We start from the raw sequence: 27,021 nt of genomic DNA on the forward strand, positions 1-27,021 counted from the left end.
TATATAATCCAACGTATATCCAATGTATCTAAGTCACAGTAGCCTAATATCGTTTTCAACAGCCTGCTATATTTTTGGCGAATCGTCAACGGATACTAACACACAACACACTACATTACATTGTCATTTTTTCCGTGTTTCTGTGTACCATGGGCCCGTAACTACTGATGTAACCACGAAAAACTTTATGAATAATTTGTTTTTAACAGGCAATTATTTTTTCAATGCATATTCTCATACAACTATTACACCTACTTTACAAAATTCGAAATATAAAGGGTACATGTAGGAGAAGCCTCGCTCACAAGGTAATAGCCCCATTGTACGTGTACTTCTACAAGTCTAATATTAATAACCTTATCTAAACGGATCACGTTATCTAAATCTTATTTTACGCTCGTTAGACTCAAAATCGAAAGGCCACCACAGCAAAATTATCCTTTACGAATGAGAAATCGAATGCCTATTAAATAGTAGTAGTATCTACTTTGGTTGGTCACCACGATGATCAGCTGACCGGTGCGATCTTACTACCTTTACGCATTTGCAAAGAACCATGCAGAAATGTCAGTTAGGTCTCACCTTTTTGTATATGACTGTATAGAATATTTCACGATCAGTTCCTTCGTAGCAGGGCACTTGGCGGGCTGCCCCCGGACTGAGCATCGTTTGTGCATTAGTGGGGAGTGCCGCCGCATCGTCTTCAGCTGGGCTACAATTGTCTACACTCATTTCTTTCTCCTTGCCTCTTCGACAGCTGAGAAACTAGGAAGACCCGGCAATTTATTAAGTGTATGGAGTTTCACTGTGTTTAGCTTCTCTCCATTGTTTTCAAACTATTCTCAGGATGTCACACTGCTATGCGTATGAATTCACTCCCCGATCCGGTCTCGGTGCGCGTTGTTTTCTGTCTCTTTCGTAAGAAGGAAGACGGATGGGCTATCGGAAGATAGCTATCATTGCCTCTATGAGCAGTAAACTCTCACCCAATTATGTAACCAATAGCTGCCATTGAGCTAGCTGACCAGGCAGCTACATGTGAACGATTCATTCATATTCATACAATGTAAATATAGCAACAAAAAGCATCATAAAATGTTTAAGTCGCCAGTAATTTAAGGCTATTCTATACAATTAAATAGCAAATTTATAACGCTACAAGCATACGTGTGATGTGGATAATAAATGAAGCTCATTTGTGGGTTATTTATTAGCATGTAGTGTTTGGCGCAAAGCCGTCGAATTGCGCGCTCAAACAAATTTGACCACTGAGGTAGGCCCCGGCGTTTGTAGGTTGAGACAGGATTCAGGTTGCTAAGTTATATATATGTATATTTAAATTTTTCTTGGTTGACAACCGAGGACACGATTCGCAAATGGACGTATATGCTGAAGCCGGAGGGTTCGACGTAGACGCGTCAATCAACGAGGGAGTGAGTTTTTCGTCTGATTTGTGCTATCTAGTCAAGAAGTGTGCAATGACGCTTGTTATGGCAGAATTTGTTTTTTGTTTTGTTAAATACGCGGGAATACCTTATTAAAGTCCGTTTAGTAGGAACTTGTGACTTAGACTGCATGTGACGTACTCAAGTTTAGTCGTGTTGGAAAGCACTGGACGGAAATTATAACATGATTTTGCGGTAGTCTTTGGGAGTCTCAATGACAAAAGTTACTACAATATAGATCAACGTCACCTGGACATAAGCAATGTTCATCTAATTATAATAATTATAATAATCTAAGGTAATAATGTTTTTATATAGAGGCATAGTATTGCAATGAGGATTGAATAGCGAAAACCTACAAGATAGAACCTAATAATATCATATCGGACCTGACATATAAAATAGAAGTTATCAAAGTCTATTGAGCATAGTTTCGTTTATTTGAGCGTGCAAGCCGTCATTAGTATATCACTATAGATGCATTCTGTGACCACCATCGTATGACAGAATCTTTGTGGTAGTCTACAGGCCCAGCCTCAGTATGTTTGCATATTCAGTTCTTGCAGGCAGTAACACAATCCTTCAACTTCGATTTTTTTACAACGTCTTACTCAATTTAAATGTAATGCGTGAATGTTTTTCTGTCATAAAAATAACAGAAAAAGATATGCTAAGAGCATGATCCACATGTGGCCTGAAATACTTCGAGAAGATCTACAAAACTCTGTTCCTAACGTGACGATCTCTTGTTTTACGTATTGAAACAAATAAAGAAGCGCGAGCGCGGGGGTCGTGGCCCTCAGAATCTCACGCCGCTAACCTGCGCCGATATCCAACGAATGTCAGGAGAGAAATGGACCTTCCACAATCATCAGGCAGAGAAGGTAAGTAAATCCTAGTTTTTCAGTGAAGTATATCTGAAAAGTTAATTAAATCTATTAAAACCCTTCTAGGCATATAATTTCGAACATAATAGGTATTGACACACTTTGTATTCTGCACTATAAAATGTTACCCGGAAGGAAACGACACGCATGTTGCATGCCGATATCCTATCTCGATGTCAGGTCCAAGAAGCCGCTGGCTGGACTCCATCGACGTGCATATAAATGCAGCATGTGTCTATGAAAGAACACCCTTATAATGTGCCTGTTGCAGTAAATGGTTCGTAAATCGTTTACTTCAGGTTTTTTTTTGCTTTACTTATGTACTTAACTATTTTTAGTTAATTAACGAAAATCACTCAGATTGAATCGTTTGATTTAATCCAGGTGTGCCTGGTAGGAATCGTTAGGTCCTACGACACAACAGCCATGCGTGTTACTTTGGTAATCGATGATCGCCTTGGACCACCCGTCATTTGCCAGTCAATGGACGTTAACGATCAAGAACTTGAACGGATTTCTGACGGAATGTATGTTAAGGTAAGCAGGAAACCATCAGATTTCAGTTATAGTGTAGAACGCACTCCTTAAGTTTTTCGTAGCTATCTTTGTGGATGAACTTTTCATTACGTCAATATCTATCATAATTTTTCGGACGTTTAATTTAGAGGCTACAAGGCTTTTCATTATCTAAACTAATGGAAGCCCACTTAGAGCAATCTTGCGTATTCAACTTCTAGTAATCCTTCATTTTCTCATACACAGATATTCGGCCATCTGCGCAAGCAATCTGTGAACAAAGAAGAGGACATGAAGGTGATGATTACGGTAATCAAGATCCGAGCCTTGTCCTCAATAAATGAAGTGTTTAAACACTCACTCGAATGTACCCATGCTAAGCTTTCATATCTTACAGTTGACAAACGTTCAGAACAAATCCTCAGCAAAGGTTCGTCATCAAACCAGCGTGAGTAACCTAATTGCATGCGAACAGTGAGGGTCTTTAATTTGCTAAATTACTAATTAATTATTAATTAATAATTTCACTCCTAAATATAGGTAGACTCAATTATAAAAAGTATTCTGTAATTTTTCCTATTTGACAGTTAAAACGACTTGTTGACAATTACGTGTAATTGTATTTTAGGGCGAGTCCTATATGACACATTCGGTAGGCGGCTCTCAGATTCGGCTCTCATTTTAGCCACTGTGTTTTTCTTAAAGACAATTACCAAAGACGCATCAATATCCTATTTCTCTTTTTATTTTTGTTGTAGTTGCAATAGGAGGTCAAAGGATTGGCGCTGGAGGCACTGCAGCCAGTGTATCAACTATCGACTTGAGTTCCATTGGATCCAGTGGAGTGAGTGGCTTGAATCGGAACCAAGAGATGGTCTATTGCGCCATTCGTGAGGGCGGACCTCTCGGAATTAACATTGAAAAAGTACGTCTCCCGCAAAAACTAAAAATTTTTTTATAGAATGATGCAAGCATCATACTTTTTAGTACCATACTACTTCACGAAATACATTTGTTTTATTTCAAGTGAATACTAGTTAACTAGCTGTAAAAGGATTAGGAAAGACCCATACTAGAGCAACATAAAGCAAGCAAGTACAAACTTTATCATTTAGATACTTATTTAATATCTACAATTACGTCCAAATCCGTTCTTAATTGCTTGCGATAGGTTGCTACGAACTTGGCTGCTCACGGCCTTAAGTCTCGTGAAGTGCGTGACGCCGTTGAGTTCTTGGCTAACGAAGGTCATGTATACACGACTATCGACGATGAAACGTATGCAACCGTCGATAACGAATAAGTTCGTGCTCCACTAAAGGGATAATGGAACAAAGAAAGTGAGAAGCTGCGATTACCTCGATGACACCTCGTAGAGAGTGGCCGCCGATTTGTTAAATGTTGAAATATGAATAAAGCGAAGTAACATGGTATTCCGGTGTCTGTCTATACTTGTGACTAGAGATTATATATTACCGATTGAATTAATCTAGTTCCTGTTGAATGCGCGAATTTCGGCGTATAAATATCTGTGTGCGAAATATCCCGGCACTGATAATATTTTTAAAAAAGGACAAGGTTTTTAAAAAAGACCTACGAACGAAGAAGCTTGTCGATGCAGCCAAATGGAGAGTTCGTTTTTCTTCAACCGAAAGGCAACAAATGCATTGAAACCTGAGTTCTTCGACACTGCCAATGAGTCAACCCTAGCGCTAATCTTTCACTCTGCAGGTATCCTTAACAAACAGGTGTTCCAACGAAGTGGTAACTAACTGAGCTATCGAAGCCAATAAAGCAGGAACAGTTTATGATCAAAAGGATCCTAAGAAATTTTGTTTCCTAAGTTCAGTTGTAATATCGATGTGCTAAACCGGTGAGAACGTGCTTACCACGGCTTTTTCTTTAAGACGGACTCCTGTATATGAAATGCAAGTTAATTATGAGAAAGATAAGGAACTTTGTTCATATGATTAATTTAGCGATTACTATACCTTAAGATTAGAGATATGATAAATTTGTTGCAAAAACGAGTAGCTATAGTACATCTATTGAAGTACGTTTCATGTTCGCTGGCAGTCGTTTTTAAGATATGAATTTATAATCCTAATTCTTTCTGCAGTGAGTCGAATCAGCCTAAAAGTTTCGGGCGGCCCGTTCTTAAACCTATAATCCTGCAAGGCTAATGCTACCAGCAAATACTGTCTGGATCGTTGTCCACGCTTTTTTTAGCCACTTGCTTTTCTGATTAGATGTGGCACCTCATTTAATGGTACATTTGTTTGCAGTTGTCCTACGGCGAACACGTATTATTTGATTGCACAACCACTTTGCATCGTCCTGTCAATTTGGATAAAACCATTATACACCGTAACAAATCATGATACTCATTAGTGGTAGGAAAATCCAAATGAAGGACGTGATTTTCATATTCGGCCTTTTCTAGCAATCCATGTCGGCGCACTGCTGTGATGCGCAGCATTTTATCTTGAGAATAAGAAAATGTTTGAAGACGAGTCGGTCATGTCCAGGTGAATAAAACCAGAAAATGAATTTGACAGTGGCCGCGGTATACGTTAGTATATTCAAATGGTACGCTATTCATGGTAGTTACAAGATTTGCTAAATATTCACTTAGAAGCAACTAAGAAGAATAAAAAGAAACGCGATTTAAACCTTAACATTTTAATGTTTGCTTTATTCAAAACAAACAAAAAATATTTATAGACTACTGTTACTAAAAAGTCAACATTTATCTGAACATGTAATCACTAACATTGAGCAGTAACATAAATGTAGGAACGTAACAAAAACGCCAGTTAGATTATACACCTAAGTACAATGTTATTTTTTATAATAACATTGTACCTAGGTGTATAAAAAGAGTGAACATTTTGAGAATGTTCACGCTTTTTATAGAGTTAACTTTTTGAGTGGGACATACGAAGCTACGAAAATAAGTTGGAACGATATTGCTAGATGATGATCATCCTTGAGGAGCTACATGTCCTTTGCTACTTGGCATGGCACATGTTTTGCAGACAGTTGTACAGAATTGTTTCAATTCAAGTTCGTCTCACAAAATAAATACACACACAGAATACATAGAGTATACTTACAATGCAGTCAGCAGCCGAGGTGGGTAAATTAGTATTCGTTATATTCGTTAATCTATCTATATGTTGTTCTTAGCCCTAGTAGACGTACTACTAATGCAAATGTCTACCTCTGTACCTTGCATCTAATCTTAAAAGTTACACGACATACCCCTTATATTTTCTTTGTCCACAAAATGTATGTATACTACGAGACGAATATTTATAATTAAGTAGAAACGATGCAATCTAAACAGCTTCACATTACGTGCTTAAATTTCTGCCTAATTTAGACATCTGTTATTTAGTAACAACAATGAAAAACGGTCGGTTTCATTTCGATTAAATTAGGACGAAACTGTTTGTGCATTACTAGGCTCTTCTCACAAGGCTGACAACTTAGCTTGAACACATTTAACTAAAAACTGATAAGAATAATAATGGTAAAAACTATATATTCATTTTGTTTAGTAATATTGCCTAGTATCAACATTATAGTAACAACGTGTTGGACTGGGATGGATGCTAACATCTTGTTAAATTAGGGCGAGGGAATTAGCCGAGACGCTCAACAGTCGCTCACTTCATACCTTAACGAACTACAGTTTTTTGTTAATCCTCACCGGTGACAGTAAGTTAAGACTTCTTGTTAATATTAGTCGAAGCTCGAGCTCAAATGTTACCGTTTCATGGACCGGTGTATTATTTTGAGTCTACCTAGTATGTCTTCATTGTAGGGTTTAAGCTGATATTGTTTTGCGCATTCGAAGATTTTGTCTTCGCACGAAAAATTTTTTTCAAAGGAAGACTTTACCGAAATGGGCTCAACAACGGTGTTCGCATCTCTAATATAAAATCATGTATGTAGCTTGAAACTGCTTTCTGCACTTTCCGCGAGAATATGTACTTCAGATTTCAAGCCGTACACATACTGCACACCCTTCGTATTACAAAGCGTTGAAAGATCTCAGTGTCTTGTTGCGTAACTGCAATAGGCAAAAACGCGCCCGTATTTATCGACCTGTTTGCGAGTATCTTGGATATGAATCATACTAATATTATAATATCTCCAACAATTATTGTTACCTAGACCTTTAGTTGTTAATCATTACACAACAATAATTCTTGATCTATTCACGTTGGAGCATACACACACATTCTCAAAAATCCCTGATCAAGACAAAATAACAATTACTAATCATAGTACCGAATGAGCGAATCCAACTTCCGACTTCGTTTGATATCAGCAGTATAAATTGGATGATATTCGCTCATTCCCTTTTGCCTCTCGTTACCACGATACTAGTCAAAGGGGTAATTAGCTAAGTCAAAAATGGTTTCTTGAGTTACTCATCTCACCTGATTAGTTGTTTGTACTGCTTTCTCATTAACTACATACAGTCTGAACAGTATTGAGAGTCACAGTGAGTGAGACAGTTTTGACATACACGACATGCAAGATGTTGAAAGTGCGTTTCTACGCTGTCCTGAGATGTTTCGATACTCCAAATTAATCATTCAATCAGCTTAGAAAAATCTTTGGGGACCTTGCACGTGTGTATCTGTATTGACTAGTAAAATAGAGGGGAACCTCGCTGAACTGGTCAGCACTGACCCGCCTGAGGTCCTGACAAAGAACGTAGGGAGTAAGCTGTTTAGGTGTCCAGTGACCGTACGCAGCCCTATAGCAAGCAATTTATACAGAGAGGAAAGTCACTGAGTCTTACTACGTATTATCGTATGTATTAGTGATCTCGTGCCAGACACACACGCGCTTATCAGGAGGAGGATAAAACTGACACGTACATATTGAGATAGCATTGGAGAACATCTGCTGGACTTGGGAAACTATTTTTGCTAAGTTAAAAATAGCCCACTTATTTTTTTATACGATAGCACCTATAAAACAAAAATTGACACCTATTTCACAGTTTTAGAATAGATATGGTATAACAAACAAATACACCGATTTACATTACCGCACTACATTAGCCAAAAGCTAAAACGGGTTTATGTCCCTATCTGGACGCGTGTTGGATCTACAATAGGTGTGATGCGTAAGTCATTTTAGGGCAAATTCTATCTCCATAAGCAAAACGTGCGAGCCACCGGCCTTTTTTGAGACATTTCGGTGATAGCCTGACCAATAACAGAACTATTCTGAACGAGGTTTCAAGTATGTTGAAAGGCAAAAAACCCATGTTGAAACCCATGCTTTTTTGCATTTTAACCAGATGAAGTATTTTAATCGACGTTTGGATATGCTGCACCCTAGCGAAAACGTTGCTACAAATGGAAGTCATATGTTGGCTTCCCAGTAACCGTGTAAAGTATAATCTTCAATTTGTTGCATCACAATGTTCTGCCACTTATGTTGCAAGGGGACACAGAAAAAGAATTGCAATTCGAAATGTTCCCTAATGGCCCCACACTATTAAAAGTTCAATTTTATCGTTTCACCGCAGCTGCAGCATCAATTGAGGTCGTTACGCATAGAAGTACATCTTCGAAAATCGCAAGTTAAATATTTATGTGTGCTAGTAACTTCGTTATTGTTTAGAGTAAACAATGTATTGACATCTTACTAACAATATAAGGCAATCACAATTATAATACGAAAGCCTAGTAGTGACGAGAAAATTATGTATCTATAACGCTGCACGGGCTTCGTTAAGAAAATGTCTATGACCTCGCTCCAATACGGCAAAAAGTGCCGAAGCTTGCTAGGGAAATGCGAAATGCTAAGCACGTTTGTCTTGTCATCATTTTTGTTAGAAGATGACGATTATAGAACGACCGATGGCTCCTAATTTAGCCTAGTTATAACGTCGTGCGAGTCAAACTCATGAATCCGGTCGAGATTGTCCCACCACTTCTTTAGCGAAGTCGCCAAGATGAGACGAAACCAGGGAGTAAGCTTGTTTCCGTTTTTTTCTAAGTTGTCTGAAAGTACAGCAAGTTGGGATTCGGTAATTAACTGAGATACTGACCTCGGTCTACTTTCAGGCTCACGTCGCTTGAAGTACGTATATCTGTACATCCTGGGATAATTAAAAAAAAAATATATTTTTAACGGCTTAGCCGGTTCGGACCGAAAACTATCTAATAATGCTTATTTTAGATGTTTTACATTAACAGCATCATCAGATAGATGACTTACCCACAAAGATGTCGACGTCTTTTCTCGAGAGGTATAGTGTAGATTTTATTTCGTTGGGATTTGGTTGGATTGTTGTTATGTCCTTCTGCATAAATAAAATGTAGTCGATTTCGTGCTCTCCCCACTGTCTATCCGATTCCGCCTTATACTTCATGCGCGTTACGTAGTGAAAGTCATCAAGCGGAAGCTACAAAGACATCGATCGATATGTGAGCTATAACGATATCAAAATATTTCCCTCTGCACAGACTCTGTAGTTTTCATCGATTACATCAACATATGACATCGTTTAGTACGTAAAACCAAAATATAAGCTGTAACCGTATCAATTTACCGAATTCGGCAATTCCCAATAAGGACATTTTGATTTAGCCTGAATCTCTTCACCGTTTAAAAGATGCTGCATATAACAGAGACATTATTTAGGTCATTTTCATATAATCACTATCATTAAATAGTACGGAGAAATAACTGCACCTCTTCTGGCGGGATTCCTAGCTCAATAAACATTCGACGTTGAGCCGCGTTCTTTACCCCTTCAATGGGGTTTGTGGTGAGCTCCGACGGAGTGGCAAGTGGATGAGAACAACACGAGTTGGTAAAGCACCCAGGAAATGTGATTTTCTCATCGGACCTGTATCAAATAAACGCCACTACAACTATAAACTACAGAAATATCCCAAATGCCTTTACCAAAAATTAACGAAGGAAACTGCAATGTCACCATCTAAAGATGATACTCTCTGACAAGCTGCAATTAGCAGAAATGTATTGGTTCTTTAAAATCCCGAAGCATGTGAAATCGGTATCACTACCTTTTAAAAAAGTAAAAGACGTATTTTATCGATAGCCTTATTAAATCTTTCTGCGCGCGGCCCCTCAACATCAATACTCACGTGGCAAGTCGAATACCTATGGCGCGGTTGTGGATTATTTCGAAGGCTCTACTGGTAGGTAGTTTTACACTTATGCCGTATCAACGTAACTGCTTGGTACTGATACTAACAATTCAAATAACTTGAGAAAATCAGTAGATCTCAGCACAAAATCGAATTTAAAGCCTCACGGTTTCGATTCAAACGCTCTATACATCCTGTCAGTGATGTAGTAAATCTCTGAATATTGAGTAACGAAAAATACAAATATTTAATTATTTTAGTGTATTGTACGATGATTACCTTTGCTGGATAAGGAGATCTCCAGAAGAATTAAAAAGGAAGACAGAGAATGCTCGATGAAGAAGGCCTGCAAGCGAAAACACCGTCGGATGTGGATGCACAGATCGTTATTTTGATATTTCCATTCCAATTTCTCGTAAAGATGCTTAACTACAGCGATATACGTAGGAACAGACGTGGACCACGATAGTAATAACTGTACCTTTTTGAATATTGGACATGAGATGACAATCCTTTTTGCTGGCGGCTCCCGTAACACGGTCATTTTCGTCAACCAGGATACACTTCTCATTCATCAATGCGATTTGAGTGGGATCAAGGCCAGCAAATATGTCCGACTGGGGTTCGTTACCAACTGGCGAATAGTCGAGATCTGCATGGTTAGGACGCAACGGACTCGGAGGAGCTGACACGGCTGTCGACATTGCAACGGCTAGGGATCGACCAGCTGTGCGATGAAAAGGTGATCTGCGTTATCACAGTAAAACCAGGAGAATGCAAAAACAAAATCTATGTATAAACATTCATTGTACATTTTTCATAAAATATACACTAACAATTGTTTCAGAATATACGGTTAAAACAGACAGTCCTTCAGGCCTCAGCTGCTTAACGAGTGCGCAACCGGTCTGAATCACTACTCTTTCAATTTTTCGTTCGATTCTCATTCAAGGCGAGTTCGCTGAGAACAGGCACGCCATCGTTAATGATGGCTTAATTAACATGAAATAACAGCAAGGGAAGAATAAATAATACGACATGTACTCAACTCTAGTAAGCTAGTTTGGTACTAATTTGGCCATGTCTGTGTTTATGAAAAATTCCTGAATTCAAAAGGTTCATCGAAAGACTTTCACCTGAACCTGCATTTTTTTTTACTGAGGTTTAATTAAAAAAATGCTTGCGGTATTTACTATATATAGTCTGTCTATGTGCTACAGTACTTTGCTATGAAATTAAGTCCGAGCACGATTTGTATTGGTTCCTGTAAAAATGAAACATAGAACAATTGTTTTTCTGGGGGCCATCCGAATTCATTTAGGCTGTCCTCGTAATAATCTATTTGCCTGCTAATCTTACCGACACGTTATGATCTAGGTTCGAACCAGGGACTTCGTTTCATGCTGGGAGCCAGCCATCTGATGGAGTCTGCCTACCACTGATACCGGACGTAAAACTCGAAGCAACTGGATATGGGTAGGAAAATCTACAGCTATATTATATTATTTTTACAGAGCAAAACACGGACGGTACCTAGCACGCTTTAACATAGTTAAGGCTTATATCAAATATAGATACACTTCGTTATCGATTTTATGAAACAATGATAGTTCTGGTTGCCATTTAGTCTCGGTACCGTAGCTTATGCGATAGTCAGAACTTCATTGTAATAAACAAAATTAGCGAACTAATTGACTAATTCTGCGAGCTCGACAGTATGTAAAGGATAAGATTGAAACTGTTAACACATACCCAAACAGATTCCCTTTGCTTGAGGTCGCTACGACTTGCAAAGGTTCCTCCGATTCTCGCCTGGGGAATAATTGACGTCCAGCTATATTCACAATGCGGTTTAGGGCACGACGCATGGTCTCAGTGAACGTAGAATCGGTGCACTATGCCTGGTTGCCAAAATAAATTTGTAGATTATGCAAATAATATATGTAGATTACAATAGATGTATTGTCGATGCATGCATCAATACCGGAACCTTTATTGTACAAGGTGTAGTATTTTATTAGTTGGACAAACAAATTCTGCATTAAATTTGCCAGTTCGACTTAACAAAAAGCATGTTTGTAGATCTTTCTGCTCATAACAAATTTCACCTTTGCATAAAAACCGCTGTCACGGACAAGCCACACAGAAAGCTCCTTTAATTTGAATAGTAGTACACGCATATACAAGCTCGCTGTCAGATATGTGATATCTATTCAACAAAAACGGGAATCTTTTGTGTCACGCTGCTGTCTTCTGACGTTGTAAATAAGAAACATGGTGCATATGTAAAAAAAACTATGCTAGTAATAAAAGAAAGACAAAGAACACCGACAAAATAGTTTCACCGAATATCGACTTAGCCTTGTGCAGAGTATAGACTGACAATAATTCGCAACGATAAAGATTTAGTCGATTTTCGTTGGCACGACACTTGGAGAACCTTGGGCCTGTAGTCGCCACACAGTAGAAGAACTTCGGCCAGTCTTACTCTCGGTACTAAGTCACAGAGTTACAACTGTGGTCCATCCGCTCCGTCAGCCCATTTTGTTGGCACTTTGCAAATTTTCGGGTCGAACGGGAAAGAGTAAGTGAAAGAAGAGAGATGCCATGGGGGTGTCGGATGGCCAACATATACAAATACTGGAATCGATACTGTCGGAGCGCATAGAACATACAGGCATACGGAAAATAAAAGAAATGCGCCGTTCCCTACTGTCCATTAGTTAGTGGAAAGGAAATCCTGGCGGTGATACACTATCACTGTCTTGTGTTTTTCTATAGAAGCTGACTGTCTGTCATCCAGATGAATACCAAGAACATTCGAACGTTCACTTATAGCTGAAAAATAGCCACGAGACGAAAGCGTCACGTAATTAGCAGTAATTTGGCACTAATGTTCTGTTCATTTATAATACGTTCATTTATTTAGTAAGAGTACAATAAGAATTGTTTTTAACGCCGCATTGCCTTTGCTTTTTCGCAGTGAATGTAAATTGTCTTTCGGGTGCAGGCGGAGAAAAGTGATACGATAAGCATTTTTGATAGACAGCCGGACAAGATTTCTAGTGAAATAGCCTGGGAGCGACACTGTCGCTGCAACGTGGCGTCCAGCCTTTTTTTTTGTTAAAACCGCACTAAATGAAAAGCGCTATTAAAGCCCCATAAATACCTGCAAGACACTGAAAACACGAGTCTAATGTCAGAAAACTCATAATAAGAACTGCACGTCAATGTGCACCCAAATCCTCCAACCACACAGACCACTACCCCTTGTTCAAACGATGTCACTGGCAAATGATCCTCGATATGGACCCAGATGCAAGTTCTGTGTGATACAGCCACCATTTGAAAAAAGAATCCCTATCGGTAGGATAGTGCAAGTTGACAATAAGTTGATTTCGACGTAAATTATGAACTACACATTAGACCTGTCTTATTTCACCCACCGGTTGTTCCTCCAGTGTATCTAGAAAAGCCTTACGCAATTGTATTAACTAATCACGTCACGGAGAGGAAGCAATTCAATATTCTCGTAGAGGGAGACGAAGGCGACGAAACCTGGGCGCCGCCATCTTGAAATGGGGTTCGACTTGGCGCGCAAAATTTGACTTATAGTACATTAAGCGCTCAAATAATGACCGCTGAGCTTTTCGGCATTTTTTACAGAAATTGTTGTCTTTCAAAGAGGATATATTTCCACGGAACAGTGACTTAACACTTAGATTTCGTGTAGACAGGCACAAAACTGCAGGAAGAAATAATGTTTTTATAGAAGAAAGTAGCCGTTAGAACCGCTGTGCAATGTAGGCACTCAGTAGCGATTTAGGATGATTCTGTCGAAAGCCATACGTCTTCTGATACGTTAATATTTAATTAATACAATAATTAGTATTGATTAGTCATATGGTAAGATGACAGTATAGGCGTCCTCGGTTTGTTTTGCCTATTTTGTATTTATTCTCTCATCTTATCTAAATTTCTCACTATGTCAACGACTTTTTTGGGGAAATTTTAGTGATATTGAAATATAGTGTGAGCGTATTGGTTTATGTGTACAATGGATACGCCTATGAATATGTTTGTTGTAATGCGTGCTCATTCACTGAACACTCGCGTCGTTCATATTATAACTTGCCTCTAGGCTGCAACGGTATAAATCAGCGTCGTTCATTTTCACTAGCCACAGCCGCGTGAACACCTTTAAATTACTTAGCTTAATAGCTGTTACTAGGATTAGGTTTCCGTGAGAAGTATAACATTATATCAAACTTCCGGATACGTGATCTATCACCAGTGACCTTAGAACGTGATTGCGTTATGTTCAATGAAACGTGAAAAGTGACAAACGTAGCCTCTGAACTATTCAGAATACATATACATTGGTGATCACACATGGCCATTAATAAACCAGAGTCGGTTATACAAGTATGTTCTCCGTATGAACAGTGGTCTCGATAGAGGCTAACCTCTGTATGCGGTCATTTTGGTTGCATTAAACCAGAAGATTTAAAATTTATTTTGAAATGTCAATCCCTAATATCACAGGTGTTAATTGTTTATGTTGTCTGAACAGCGGCGTGTATTTTTGGGAGCATCTCATTTAGAAATTTGCATTTTCGAGCGACTGTTGCCACTCCACATAGAGATTTATCACTAAACGGACACAGCCGTGTTGGGAACAATTCTGCCCCTAAATATGTCCTATCTTAATAGAGTCAAATAAAAAATATGCTTTATTCATACGTTAATACAGCCAGTAGATCGACCTACCACGTCCATACCTAAAATACTTAACGTTCAATGGCACATAGTAACTAGTGAAGTTAGCGACTTTAACAGAAGAATGAGTAGAACTGTAAAATAATAATAGTAGTAAAAGCAAGTAAATGATAAAAAAGTGAGCGTAGATTAGGACGGTTCATCTCGTTGATCTGTTGAAATAGAGAACGTTGCACCCATGAAGAAAATGATTGACAACTGAAATATTGAATATTCGCGGGCTGATGATTTTTTTGAGAAAATCTGGGAAAGAGATCAAGGCAATGGGAGGTTGATACTCAGAGCCCTGACGTAGCGGTTAGTAATGAAGATTAGGAGCTATAAAAAAAGAGCAATTTTTGAGCATCGGAGGGATATGCGGACCTAGAAAATTCATGCTAAAAATGATGAAAAAGGATCTAGGTAGCAGTTGAGATAAAGGCGAAATTAACGGAGTTAGAAACTATGTGGAGGAATGTGAAGTGAGCGGTAAAGGGAGACAAAGTAGGCATGGGCCGTTTTGCAGTAACTGCATAGCCTTCTAGCATATGCAGTAGGTTTTCCTTCCCATAATCTTCAAGATAGTTCGTCATCAACTCCATTCCGTCGTGCCCGGTATCGTCTCTAGTTTCCGACTCATCATGAAATAGAACATCAAAGAAGAAGCTTTTTCGTCGTTCTTGATAGTGTCATTAAACAGAGTCTCTAGTAAAAGGCAAATTTGCCTCTTAATGCTGAATGAAAAGGAGTCTATTATGTGTTGACAGAGGAAATTACAATTTCTATACTTAGTGCACCTGTTTACACGAAGGCCAATATGAAACAGGATTTTCATAGCTGAATTGATAGACTTCCGAAAGCTCAAACGATTTACAAGTAGTGTCCTTCTACCGCGCTCCAGTGCCCATTTTATTCATAGCCTCTTGCTCCTGGCCGTGTGTCGATGGCGTTACTAACTCTATTTTTGAATACAAGTTGAAGTAGCATTTTAGGTAAGATTTAGTAGAATCTGAAATAAATCTATACTCGAAATTGATCCAGTCGGAAACGTAGATCGAAAGCTTAGGTCGGCGTCTTTAAAAGGTTTGGCTTATTATCTAATTAAGCAAACCCTGTTCTAGCGTCCTAAAAAAAACTTCCATTGTTCAATTTTTAGTGTTTAATGAAATCTTTAGAAATTTGACGGGTCAATATGTTAGCCGAGACCCGAAAATCTATTATATCGAAAATCTATATCAGAGAATCCATGTTAGAAACACATAGTATGAATACTTCAGCGGCCAACGTGTGTTATTGTTTGAATTAAATGACGGGAACCAGTGAAGAGGTATTGTTCTTCAAACTCCTTAGGATACAATGGCTAGCCGTCGTCGGCTTCCTTGAAATCTTTAATGCTTTTCATCATTGTTAATTCTTGGATACAACCTTGTAGCCTCCGACTGTTGTGCTTAGAATGCAGGTGCGGACGTTTAAAGTTTAAATTTGGTCGGTTGAAGATTTTTGTTGATTATATCTAAAACAGTAAAATCATTTGTTTTTTTTTACCAGTTAGGTTTTTCAAGCACATTGATTTTCTATTTTTTTTGTTTGAAAAAATATTTGAACAGTTCAGCATGATATAAATAATCGATATTTTTTATGCAAAATAAAAATTCTATAATATGTCCTCTTTGTTTAGGTCAACATATTCGAAGATAAAAATATTTGGAAATCAATATATCCACGTCCAAACCTAACTTACTGAACGAATGCAAGCATTTTTTTTTATCTACTCCTATCACCTACAAAAAAGTATTCTAAATTATCTATCATTCATATTCTACGGATCAGAACTATTTATAACTTGCTGCTGCATTATTTTATTATTGATTATTATTATTTAATCAAATTGATTGTTACGTTATCGTTTAATAAGTGTTCAATTTGTGTCGGCTGTAGACCATTATTGTTTTATGTATTATAGTAGTAGTATAGAAGCACTGCGATTCTGTATGAATCATTTTTTCTACGTAAAGTGCTAAAACTATTTAATGCCACCTTTAATTATTCGAAATGTGACAGACTACACTGGCTTTTGAGCAAATAGTGTGTTTGTTTGAAAATATAGTGCGCAACGTTTATACCCGAGTAGTTGCGTAGGAGGAAATTTATGCGAAAATAGGTAAGTTAAGATACGTTGAAAGTGTCCAAAAGATATGCCATCGAGTCATACAGTAACATTTCTATGTAGACACCCGAACGTAAAGATGCTGTAAGTTATAAAATCTGCCCCATCATCCCAGGGGCGAATTCTACCACATTTGCTAGTTGCAAATTCGAAATATCTAATAGAACAGCTTAGGCTTGTTATTGCCTTTAGGACGTTGTCTCACTACGATATAGCCCGCCATATAAATAACTGAGTAGAGTGAATAGCCTTTTGATGAATGACGATATATTGGCTGATATCACAGTCATGACGAGGTTTGAAACGAGTGTCTATCTACAAGATGGCCGATGGAGTTTAAATTGTTCGCAGATACTTTGATTATCCGGTAAAGTTTGGTTGCTTTGTAGGAATTGCATGATATTTTTTTCGTATGTCATGAATAAATTAGATTGCGTTATTTTTTTTGCTGTTTTTATTTTGGAGATATAGAAAGTCCTGGGCACCTTTTCTGAGTTCTGACAATATTATCTTTTCTGATTTTTTACTGAATTTCGTTTCTAAAATGTTGGATCATCTAACCAAGGTAGTGATCTTTCAAAGTTTGTTTCAATTAAATTTTCCCTTACGAACATTTTCTATTTGATTCATATTCGCTCCATATGAACAGTGTATGTGCTCTAGCTTTGCGTAAACCATTGATTGATTAATCTTTCTACAGTGACTCTTCCTGTTTATCGTGCTTCGATTAAACCTTTCGGGTCGTTGCGATAATGATGAATTTCGATTGCGAGCTTCTTCGGCTGGCGATCTCAGCTAGATTGATAATACGTACTGGACCAAGCTCATTTTTCGAATTCGGTGAAAATATCGTGTCCAGGGTTTTTTTTTTTTTGTAGAGAAGGGTGAGGTGCTGTCTCCTTCTTCTCTATCGTATTTTGTAATGAAAATATAACATATAATGAACAAATAAAGTTGCAAAGTGCCGATGTTTAGGGACGGAATTGTAAAAGGGTATTTATTTACCGAGAAATCGCGTTGTCGGCATTATAGATAATACATACGTAACGATATCGTTGCTGGCAGATGGAAAAAAGATCGATTCCACGGTAACTTGTGCGTATTCAACTATATATGAAATCTCTCATGTACCCGACTCGCCACTGTGGGGTGATCTAATACATTGCCATCATGTGCCAACTATTAAAGCTCAACTACGATTCATTATGTACCCAGTTATTTGAATTAGCGGGCTATTGTCAACCAATGAAATGGTTTCTATAGCAAAAATAGGTTCGCTCTAGAGCTTATCAGACAGGATAAATAGTTCATGATAGACCAACATTAAAACGCTATATCTAAATCTAGTGAAGGCTTGAAAGTCACTACTTACATTATCTATGCTGAACTGAAACATCCGTTAGAATCCCATGTTCCAAACAACGGATAAATTTAATTTGACTAATTGATTTTGAAAATGAACATTATTATTAACGGTTGTCAGCTTTTAAAATAATGCTTTATACGAATCAGAAAGGTTTACGTACGAGATGACAAACTACAAATTTGGAGGCTTTGGCATATTCAGTGTATAGTGTATGCTGTGTGTTTCTTTTTTCCATTAAATCAATATATATTGTACGAACACTATAGATGTTATACGACAATGTGTAAATAGACGAAACTGTCATTACGTGGGTTTAAGTTAACAGTTGACGTATACAGGTGCACCAGTACCGTAACTCCGTGTTAAATTAGTAACTATAACCAGTTCTAAACGCACTGCAATAATTTAGAGGTCCCAAAAAGGAGTCATCGGTCAGCGTAGATGTAAACTACCTTACCAGAGAAAGGCTAATTTTAACGTGATCGTACTTAGCCTATAGCTTAATAACATGCGACGGAAACAACGCTTCAATTGAAACGCGGCTTTATACAAACATTTCAGTTATCAAGTTATCTCGTGTGCAAGTCAGTCAAACTACTTTTTAAACTAATGTTTTAAGTAATTCTGTCCGTTCAAAATACATCTTCGTACTCGGCCTTTATGTAGTTTACGATGGCTTCACAAATCAATCTATTGAAAGAGGCCGCCCCCAGCATTTACACCTGCTGGCCCTCTTCCCTGTCGCCCTTCACTGAAATTCTTGATAATCCTGGGCCTTCATAAATACTTGGCCGAAATTCATATTTTACCTATACATAAGAATGAACAACAATAAACATAATTGCTTCGAGTGAAAAGCACATGTAGACATCAAACAGACTTGGGTGTTTGAGACAAACTCGGTCGACGTCAGGTTTGAACAACTTTTCAACTAAAGAAGGTCAAACAAATATCCTTCCGTAGTACCTCTGATTATCATAATTATTATCACACAAATATACAATATAAAGCTATAGAACTGAACACGATAAGTCTTCTTTACTCATTTTCGTATTTAAACATAGCTCGGTGGATTGACTGTTCGGCGCATTGAGATTGCGCACGTGCCGACAATGTTCGTTCTGCGTGGTCTTGACGGAATTTTACGCGCACTTTCTCTCTATTGCAGCTGCTTCATTCGGCCGCATGGATACAAACAATCGTGAACTTTAAGCAAACTTACTACGTTCTATGAGACGTTTCTTTTCTTCTGCTTCTCCTACCGTTAAAATGTATTTCACTAATGAATTGATTCGGGAGCATCATAGTTTCTTAGCAAGCACACATACGCTCACGCTCTATGATCAACATCTCCACTTGTAACAGCCAACACTGAATGTGACTAATGTTACTATAATAATGGCCGGTTAATAATGTAGTACATAATAATAATAATAATAAATAAGAGTTAGTTATTGTTTGACGAAATAACGTGGATTTATGACGGAGATAACTTGGAAGGTTCAATTATAAAAAGAAAATGACATGCTCAAATGGCGATAGATTGGAGAACGCATGATACGGACACTACAAAATGAACTTCATATTCTTCCAAAACCTCAAGTCCTGTCAATAAAGAAAAATAGTCGAGACGGTGTCTATGATATATTCCTTGGCCTGTCTGCTTAGACATAAGCGACAATAAATTTGCCGACGCCTTCTAGCTCTTTTGTAAAGCACAATAAAGATTGTTTCAATATACGTTTCTTATTCTAGCTATGACTGGCAATCATATATCATTTATGTTATTTTGTAGAAATAGACATACTTGTAACATTGCAATGGCTCGTGGCGCCACAGTATAACGAGAGACACACTGTTGTCACAGCATTACAAACTCAGCGCTGGTGTCGGCGGCGCTAGCTTCGACTCTCATCATTAGTACGACTGAGCGCTTCTCACACTGGATAATAAGGTAAGTTTCGAAGAGAGCTCGCTATTTACCGGGAATATGTGATGACAAGTTTATTCATGCATGCATTAAGTAGCGCAACGTCGACCTAATCGTGGCGGGCTAATGTAATCCGATAGCGTAGCATTAGTGCGTTACTACATTTGGGTTACAGTGTAATGATCGATCTTTCAAGATGGCAGCACCTTACAACGGCGTAACATTTGTTTTCGTCTTTTGGGAGGTATTTCTTCTCTTTGAAATCTCAGACTACTCATTCGGTCGGACTTTTACCAAGCGAGTCATGGTGACAAAATTCTAGTGGCTAATGGAAAAAAGCTTTTAGATCTACAACAGCGAGAACACTTGCCGGAAAAACGTCGTATTCGACAAAGGTTTCACAACCCTAAACACCGTAAGCCTTAAGCGCGAAAAATTTTCTTGTCGAAAATTTGAAAGCGTGTCTTGTGGAAAGTGTCTATACGGAAAGTAAATAACGAAGAGACTAACCCAGATAGTAATTTGTAATTAAAAACTGATTATTTAGGATAATGGCAGACGGTCGTAATAGTGAGTCGACGTAACCGAACCAATGAGGCATTATCTTAGGTAAATGTACGGCTGCAAAGGCCTATATTGTCCATTTAGTAGATTACTGCAGGTGTTATTTAATACAGCTATAGTCCATCAACTATGGCTGAAGCATACTGTCAAGAAGTGGAAGAGATGATGGAAAAGTCCGTGGACAGAGACATGATAACGGCCAACCTTATACAAAGCAAGAAATATAATAGCAAAAATATAAGAGTTTCCACTACCATACTCGATAGACATTGCCCCAACGAATTACCGAAACTTCTGTACGAAACCACTTCATATATATATATATTTGCGGACGCACTGTAGTGCTGCCATGATGTGCCAGGTCGTATGAACAGTTGCAGAAATTTTCGTAGGAACAATTTGATACAATTGGATGGGACTACATCTTTGCTTTAAAGTGATGTTTACATGTCCTTTGATACATGCAGAATATAAGAGTTTTAAATATTACCTAATTAGATATATAATATTTGCGAGGCACGGTACATTCGCGCTACTTTTAATCGCGTTATCTTCTATTCGTTAGAAACAATTCCTGTTATAGCGCTTGCTTTCTCAGCTGACTGATCGACTACACACTTGAAGTTTACGAGTTTATAAATAACAAGTTATTATTTGCCCGTTGCGATTATGATTGTTTAGTTATTAGAATTGTCTTAATATCACCTCCGAACTCTGATTTCTTCATTTCCGAAGCCTGTATTATACCTCTAATGAATGCATATCTCCATCGTTGTTCTCTTTGCTATTAGCTCCTTGAGACCCTAATCAGTATGGGACGCTGCTTTTGTAGCCGCGGAAAGAAGTATGGCCAACATAGATTTATCTACGCTCGATAGAAGTTCGTACATTACATTTTCGATTTATTTGGCAACTAAGTATAAGAAGGTATGCTAGCAAAACTTTTCATTCAACTCCTTCGTTATACTATTCTCCTATACTATTATGTATATCTATACTATGCTTGTACAGCTTCTAGAGCCGCTAGGCATATGGCTCATACGCGACAAATTTAAGCCGTGAACGTAATTGTTCTTAGATTTTCTTCCAAAAAAAATAGCGCATCGTCGTCTTGTCCTAACTTTGCCGTAGATGACCCGCCGATGCTTCTAAATAACGTAACGTGTCTTTGCCGTTAGTGGGCCTTTTTTAATGACGCCCTTGTTCGAAATTCGTCTGCATAATTTGACTAATGCCTTATGCGTTTACTTAACTTGGCTATTTGAACATTATTCTCCCATGTACATTTTGTCAGCTGACGATTTAGCATGTGGCAGTGTTAAATGGACGTCTATTCTTATAAATTGGTCTTTTTTAAATATGAAATTGAATACAAAAAGGGAAACGCCATAGTTGGACTCACTGGACCCTTGTTTCTCAAGAAGAAGGAAGATGAAACGTTACGAAAATTTCAAAACAGGTTGGAGCATCTGGGAGATGCATCTTAATTCATAATAAATTACCTTAGCATATTAAATATTGTGCGGTAACTTCGAATCGATAGCTAAACGTTACTACTTACATTTATGCAAAAGTGTTTCTATGGGCAAATTATGCGACTTTTATCAAATGTTTAAACACTCGGTTCGCATTCGAGAGTGAATTACATATATTAGCTATTATTAAATGATCTAGATTTAATTTCATTACGAGGATTCCGCTCTGGTAATATAACAGCATGCAACAAGATGCCAGGCTTCCATATAACAGGTAGGGCAGTCTTCAAAAATGATCTCTATATGGATTTCAGCGAATGATTTCTGGAATTAGCTCCCTGGGCTTTAAGGAAGTTGAATAGTTTCAGGAGGTGGTAAATGCATCTTATGGAATGATCACAAACTCATTTGCCACTAATTGTGTGAAAGTCGTTTGTCCTGACACACTGGTCACGCTTAAATGATCGTAAGCTGGTAGGCGCAAAATGAACAGTAGTAGTAATGGGCAGGCTGGTAGGCGGCTGGCGATAGGGACTGGCTATTTTCGGAAACCTTGATGATCAAAACATACAAAGCTCAGTGGCAATGCGCAGTACGCTGTTGGGGCTTCTCGCTGTGGTACTTACTAAGCGAATTCGAAGTTCCGCGAAGTACGACATGGCGGTCGCTCTGGAGCCTGCGGCGATGCTACGTACAGCAAATTTACTTCCGGTGTGTAAGGGCGAAACTTCAAAAACATGAGAGTGATTCATAGCAGTGACTTTCGCAACAAGATATACAGCAAGATAAAGATGTGCGACACAGCTGTACCTCATACCTACCCCTTATATTTAATACTGTGACCACTGGCGGAAAAGTAAACTTGCCTTGTGAAAGTATTTGTGTTTACAGTCTTTTTTTTTCACTGAAACTACAAGAGGATCGTAATGAAAGAACTTGCCAAGACACCTGCCCAAATATGGTTTTTCTTCAAACACTCGGCTGAACAGTGTAGGTAAGCAGAATACTAACGTATGCATGCAATAAAAAAGCGCGCGGTCTTAACATAGGCCGACGCCACTGTGGGCCTAAACAATTAAATATCATCTGAGATATAATCATTAATCGATACGGATATCGTTATATATTTTTCGACTCAAACCTAGAAGTACCACGAGACGACTCCCCCGAACACTGTCTAGAATCTGCTTAGAAGCTTATAGTAGCTATTATTATATCAAGCTTGCATAACAGCTCAACAGGCCGTGACAAGTATCAAGCTAACCACGCGCACTAAATAACAAATGAAATTAATGCCAGGTCGCACTCCGATGGATATTACATAAAACTGGTTTTGTCTTTATACCTACGTATTACCAAAGCACAGCTCTTAGAATGCGGTGCCACTAACAAATCATAAAGTTATTGCAGATTAGTTCATTGACTTCAAAACAAAAAAAAAAAAACAAAAAACTATAAAGTACATGAATACATAATTATTAGCGATCATATTAGCACTACGAATGATCATACGCGGATATTGGGCTTACCTAACGCAGCAATATCAATGTCAGTATTCACAAACGACTTGTGCCTGGCTGGCATGCGAAGGGTGAACCTTGTACTTGATCTGACACACTCAGCCTATCCGACGGTGCGTGATTGATATCGTTGTGATGCATTGTCCTTTTGTAACAAAATATGAAAACTCAATAACAATCAAATTTATTCTCAAGTCGATTTATCAAGGTTTTACCGATCAATTCATCAATTGTGCGTTGTCTTTTGAAGGCGTCAAATCGTATCACATGGAGAAGTATTTGCCTAAAAGCTCATCAAGTTCAGGATGAGTGCCATGACTTGCAACAATAAACAGTGATAAAGGTAAAAGCAATACAATTGTATCATCTACTGTGGAATAGAGAGTCAGTGAGAAAGAGGGTGGAAACCAACCTATGTAATGCCCTGTGTATTCTTTAAAATTTACAACCGCAATAATAAAATCTTCAACATGTCATATATTATACATGTCTCTATGTGGTGCGGTAGACCGAATAAGTTTCACGTGGCTATTGGTTACTATATTGGTCTTCCTATAATCTTCTGCTTGGCTGCTTGGAGTCCATTTGAGGCATTTAATTCCAGTGTCTTATATTCCATTTTAGATAGATGTAACCGCTGCACGGGAACAGACCAATACTGTCTTTTACATATATTCTCAATATTTTGGACACACTAAAGTGAGGGGTCGGTTGTTGGGATGTATGGTTAGACGGGCCTAATACCTAAAACATTTCACTGTTTGCCTGGTCATCATGGTCGATGTCATAAAGACATATTGTGATCGGACTGTTCATCTAACCAATCCAATAGATAGCTTGACATTTCTAATTATAATACAACACAATCACATTGTTATGTCTAGAATCAAGAGAAATAAAATGAACCAAATAAGTCATCTTTTTTGCTATACGTAATTTGTACTTTGTTGAGAAATAGGATTTGCATGAACGGTAGTATTTCAGTTAATACGGAGGTCTAGAACTCAAGTCAGCATCCTGTATTTGCTCTTATAACGCGTTCTATAATGGTTTCTGCTTGTCTGCGTTCAGCACTGCTTTGACCTTGGCTCTGAAAGATAGCTAGAAACAACAAGCTTCCATAAATTTTACATGTTTTAGTGTAGTGTTACGTACTTGGCAATAATTCAACTATAGCTAATTCCAAAAAAAAAACGCGAGATTCCATTCTACGTTTCCGTCTTTCGTAGGTTCGAAGAAGAAGACCGGTCCACCCACTGTAAAGTGAGGTCTGATTTGGTCGAAAGAATAAAACAACAACGGGTCCGTCTAAATTACTCAAATCGATCCGATGAATCTCTTATTGTTACAAGCTACGCAGCTCATCCTTTTTGGCTGGCAAGCGTAATTTCTACATTCTCGCCAAACGCAAATATGTTGAAAGTCTTTGCCCCTTAGATTCCTTCCCTAGGCCCGAACCGTTCAGCTTAACAGCTGTAAAATGCTGGAAGGCCGCACGGACGGCAACAACACCAGCAGCAAAATCAACAACCGCAGTAGCTAGCAAAAAAAAAACTTATTACGAAGCAAAGTTTTGCGCTGAGCCCTTCGTTGCCCGTACGTTGCTTCCGTGTTCCCACACTCTTAGCAGTGCATAACGCTCTTGCGAGTGAGGTATCAGGCGCCACCTGGACATTAATGCGAAGACAGAGGCGAGGTGTGTATGTGCATAGGTGGAAAAGAGACTGCTAAATTTGGACCTAGGCGACGATACCACACGTCTGGACAGAGGACAGTAAATCCGAAAACAGCAAGAAGAAAGTCACGACAAACAAGTTGCTGCTGCTGGCGCCCCTGTCGCCGCTGCTGTCCAAAACATTGGCAACGCGAAGGCACACGCATAAATGGCATGCACGAGAGTATTTTTGAATTGACACTAAAACTTGAACCCTATGGATAACGATAGGCGAACAAGGTAATAATTATAAGTACGCAAGCGCTTGATGATTAGTGGAACGTTAGAGCGTATCAACTAAGAGAAAATTGACATAACATACACTGAAATGAAATTGTTTACGTATCTGTATTTAGTCGGCCCTCTAGTAATAATTGGACGATTTAGCGAATTCATCGGACATACCATTTACGATTATGTCTATGCATATATGCAACACCTTCTCAAACGGTTACGTTTTACGTCGAGAGACTGGTAAATGTGACAGTCTATCCTGACGTTTTTGAAACGGGCGTGATTCTCGTATTATTAAAAGGTCAATGAAGCCTTTTCATAAATGAGCTCGTGTGGGTCACGAGAGGTTCACGAAGCGACTGCTTTTCAAATGATGTCGTTATTTCATTGCTTTATAGCTTGATGGATGTTATCTATTCACTTTAGTGGACTGGTGCTTCATTGAAAGTTACTGAGAATTTCCGTGACTCTTCTTTGAGCGGGTTAGAGAAACCTTTTCCTTAACCGGATTAGCGTGATTATTAAATTACGTGACTGGCCAAGTAACGAGGGTCCTAGAATGGGCAGCGTTGTAGATGACTGCAATATGCGATCAATTGTTACCATCCAAGCACTAGCCGTAGATTCTACGATATCTTGAGGCTGATCTCTTTGTGCCATGTTGTCCTTCTGTGCCGTAATCGTCACATCTGATACTTCTGTGAAAATTCGTTATGTGATTTGAGATAACTCATAGGTAGTAGTTTTTGCGTCATTGTGGACCCGTAATTGTTTAGCGCCGACTAACTTACGATTCTCTAAACTCGAAGTTTTGAATCGACCATGTAAAACTTATTCAGTTGAGGTTTGCGCTAGCAACTGGTCTTAGCATATTTAAACTCGCTTATCTCAGAATTACAATTTACGCACAATGAGCGCGGTACTCTGTTTTGGCATAAAAAAATACATAAAAATTGATCGAGAAACCTGGAGGCTATTAAATTTCAAAAATGCAAGTTGGCAATTGTTTATTAGAAACAGGTTAAAGAGCGCGAAGTTCCCTTTTCTAATATACAGTATCTCGAAGAGGTTCTGTATAGTTGAATTGATTCTTTTTTTAGTGAACAAACAAATGGTAAGCCCTGTATTGAGAAATTTCCATATATAGCTAGAATCTGGTTCTAAAACAACTGACAATTAGTCCTCGTTAAGTCGATCAAATCTCAACAAATCGATAAAACCTGATGTTTGTAAATGGTTCAGCATGTATGGTCCCCAGTCATTTTTACCTAGACGTTCAATGAGACCACATAAA

The 27,021-nt window shown here is 38.3% G+C and overlaps 2 protein-coding genes and 1 long non-coding RNA gene across 17 annotated transcripts in view; 2 read left to right on the forward strand and 1 right to left on the reverse strand.

Annotated features, from left to right (window-relative positions):
• Positions 1-1,084: 1,084 nt before the first annotated feature.
• RPA2 (Replication protein A2) lies at positions 1,085-4,281 on the forward strand. 2 transcript variants are annotated; one of them, XM_022797860.2, is made up of 6 exons: positions 1,085-1,433; positions 2,219-2,329; positions 2,717-2,869; positions 3,095-3,296; positions 3,607-3,773; positions 4,020-4,281. In XM_022797860.2, the coding sequence occupies exons 1-6, from the start codon at positions 1,377-1,379 to the stop codon at positions 4,149-4,151; spliced, it is 822 nt and encodes a 273-aa protein (XP_022653595.1). In that variant the 5' UTR covers positions 1,085-1,376; the 3' UTR covers positions 4,152-4,281. The 2 variants fall into 2 exon arrangements, with proteins under 2 accessions (XP_022653595.1, XP_022653596.1); XM_022797861.2 differs by having other exon boundaries at positions 1,097-1,433; positions 3,095-3,278.
• Positions 1,862-20,211, reverse strand: LOC111247200 (isopentenyl-diphosphate Delta-isomerase 1-like). 8 transcript variants are annotated; one of them, XM_086982890.1, is made up of 8 exons: positions 13,446-13,579; positions 12,713-12,837; positions 11,752-11,900; positions 10,481-10,746; positions 10,279-10,345; positions 9,578-9,734; positions 9,101-9,287; positions 5,515-8,883 (listed from the first exon to the last, which is right to left on the reverse strand). In XM_086982890.1, the coding sequence occupies exons 3-8, from the start codon at positions 11,865-11,867 to the stop codon at positions 8,747-8,749; spliced, it is 930 nt and encodes a 309-aa protein (XP_086839016.1). In that variant the 5' UTR covers positions 11,868-11,900; positions 12,713-12,837; positions 13,446-13,579; the 3' UTR covers positions 5,515-8,746. The 8 variants fall into 8 exon arrangements, with proteins under 8 accessions (XP_086839020.1, XP_086839016.1, XP_086839017.1 ...); XM_086982891.1 differs by lacking the exon at positions 13,446-13,579 and adding an exon at positions 13,169-13,425; XM_086982894.1 differs by lacking the exons at positions 5,515-8,883; positions 12,713-12,837 and adding an exon at positions 1,862-2,362 and having other exon boundaries at positions 13,446-13,589.
• Positions 20,212-22,389: 2,178 nt separating this feature from the next.
• The window catches only part of LOC111247373 (uncharacterized), an 84,639-nt gene continuing 80,007 nt past the window's right edge, over positions 22,390-27,021 (forward strand). For 3 of the 7 annotated variants that reach the window (XR_015323237.1, XR_015323238.1, XR_015323239.1), the window contains exon 1: positions 22,390-23,253. This is a non-coding gene — a long non-coding RNA (uncharacterized LOC111247373). The remainder of the gene's footprint in view (positions 23,254-27,021) is intronic. The other 4 variants (XR_015323241.1, XR_015323242.1, XR_015323245.1 and 1 more) reach the window with 4 other exon arrangements.

The sequence above is a fragment of the Varroa destructor genome, unplaced genomic scaffold (assembly GCF_002443255.2).
Source record: "Varroa destructor unplaced genomic scaffold, Vdes_3.0 BEIS01000003.1, whole genome shotgun sequence".
NCBI lineage: Eukaryota > Metazoa > Arthropoda > Arachnida > Mesostigmata > Varroidae > Varroa > Varroa destructor.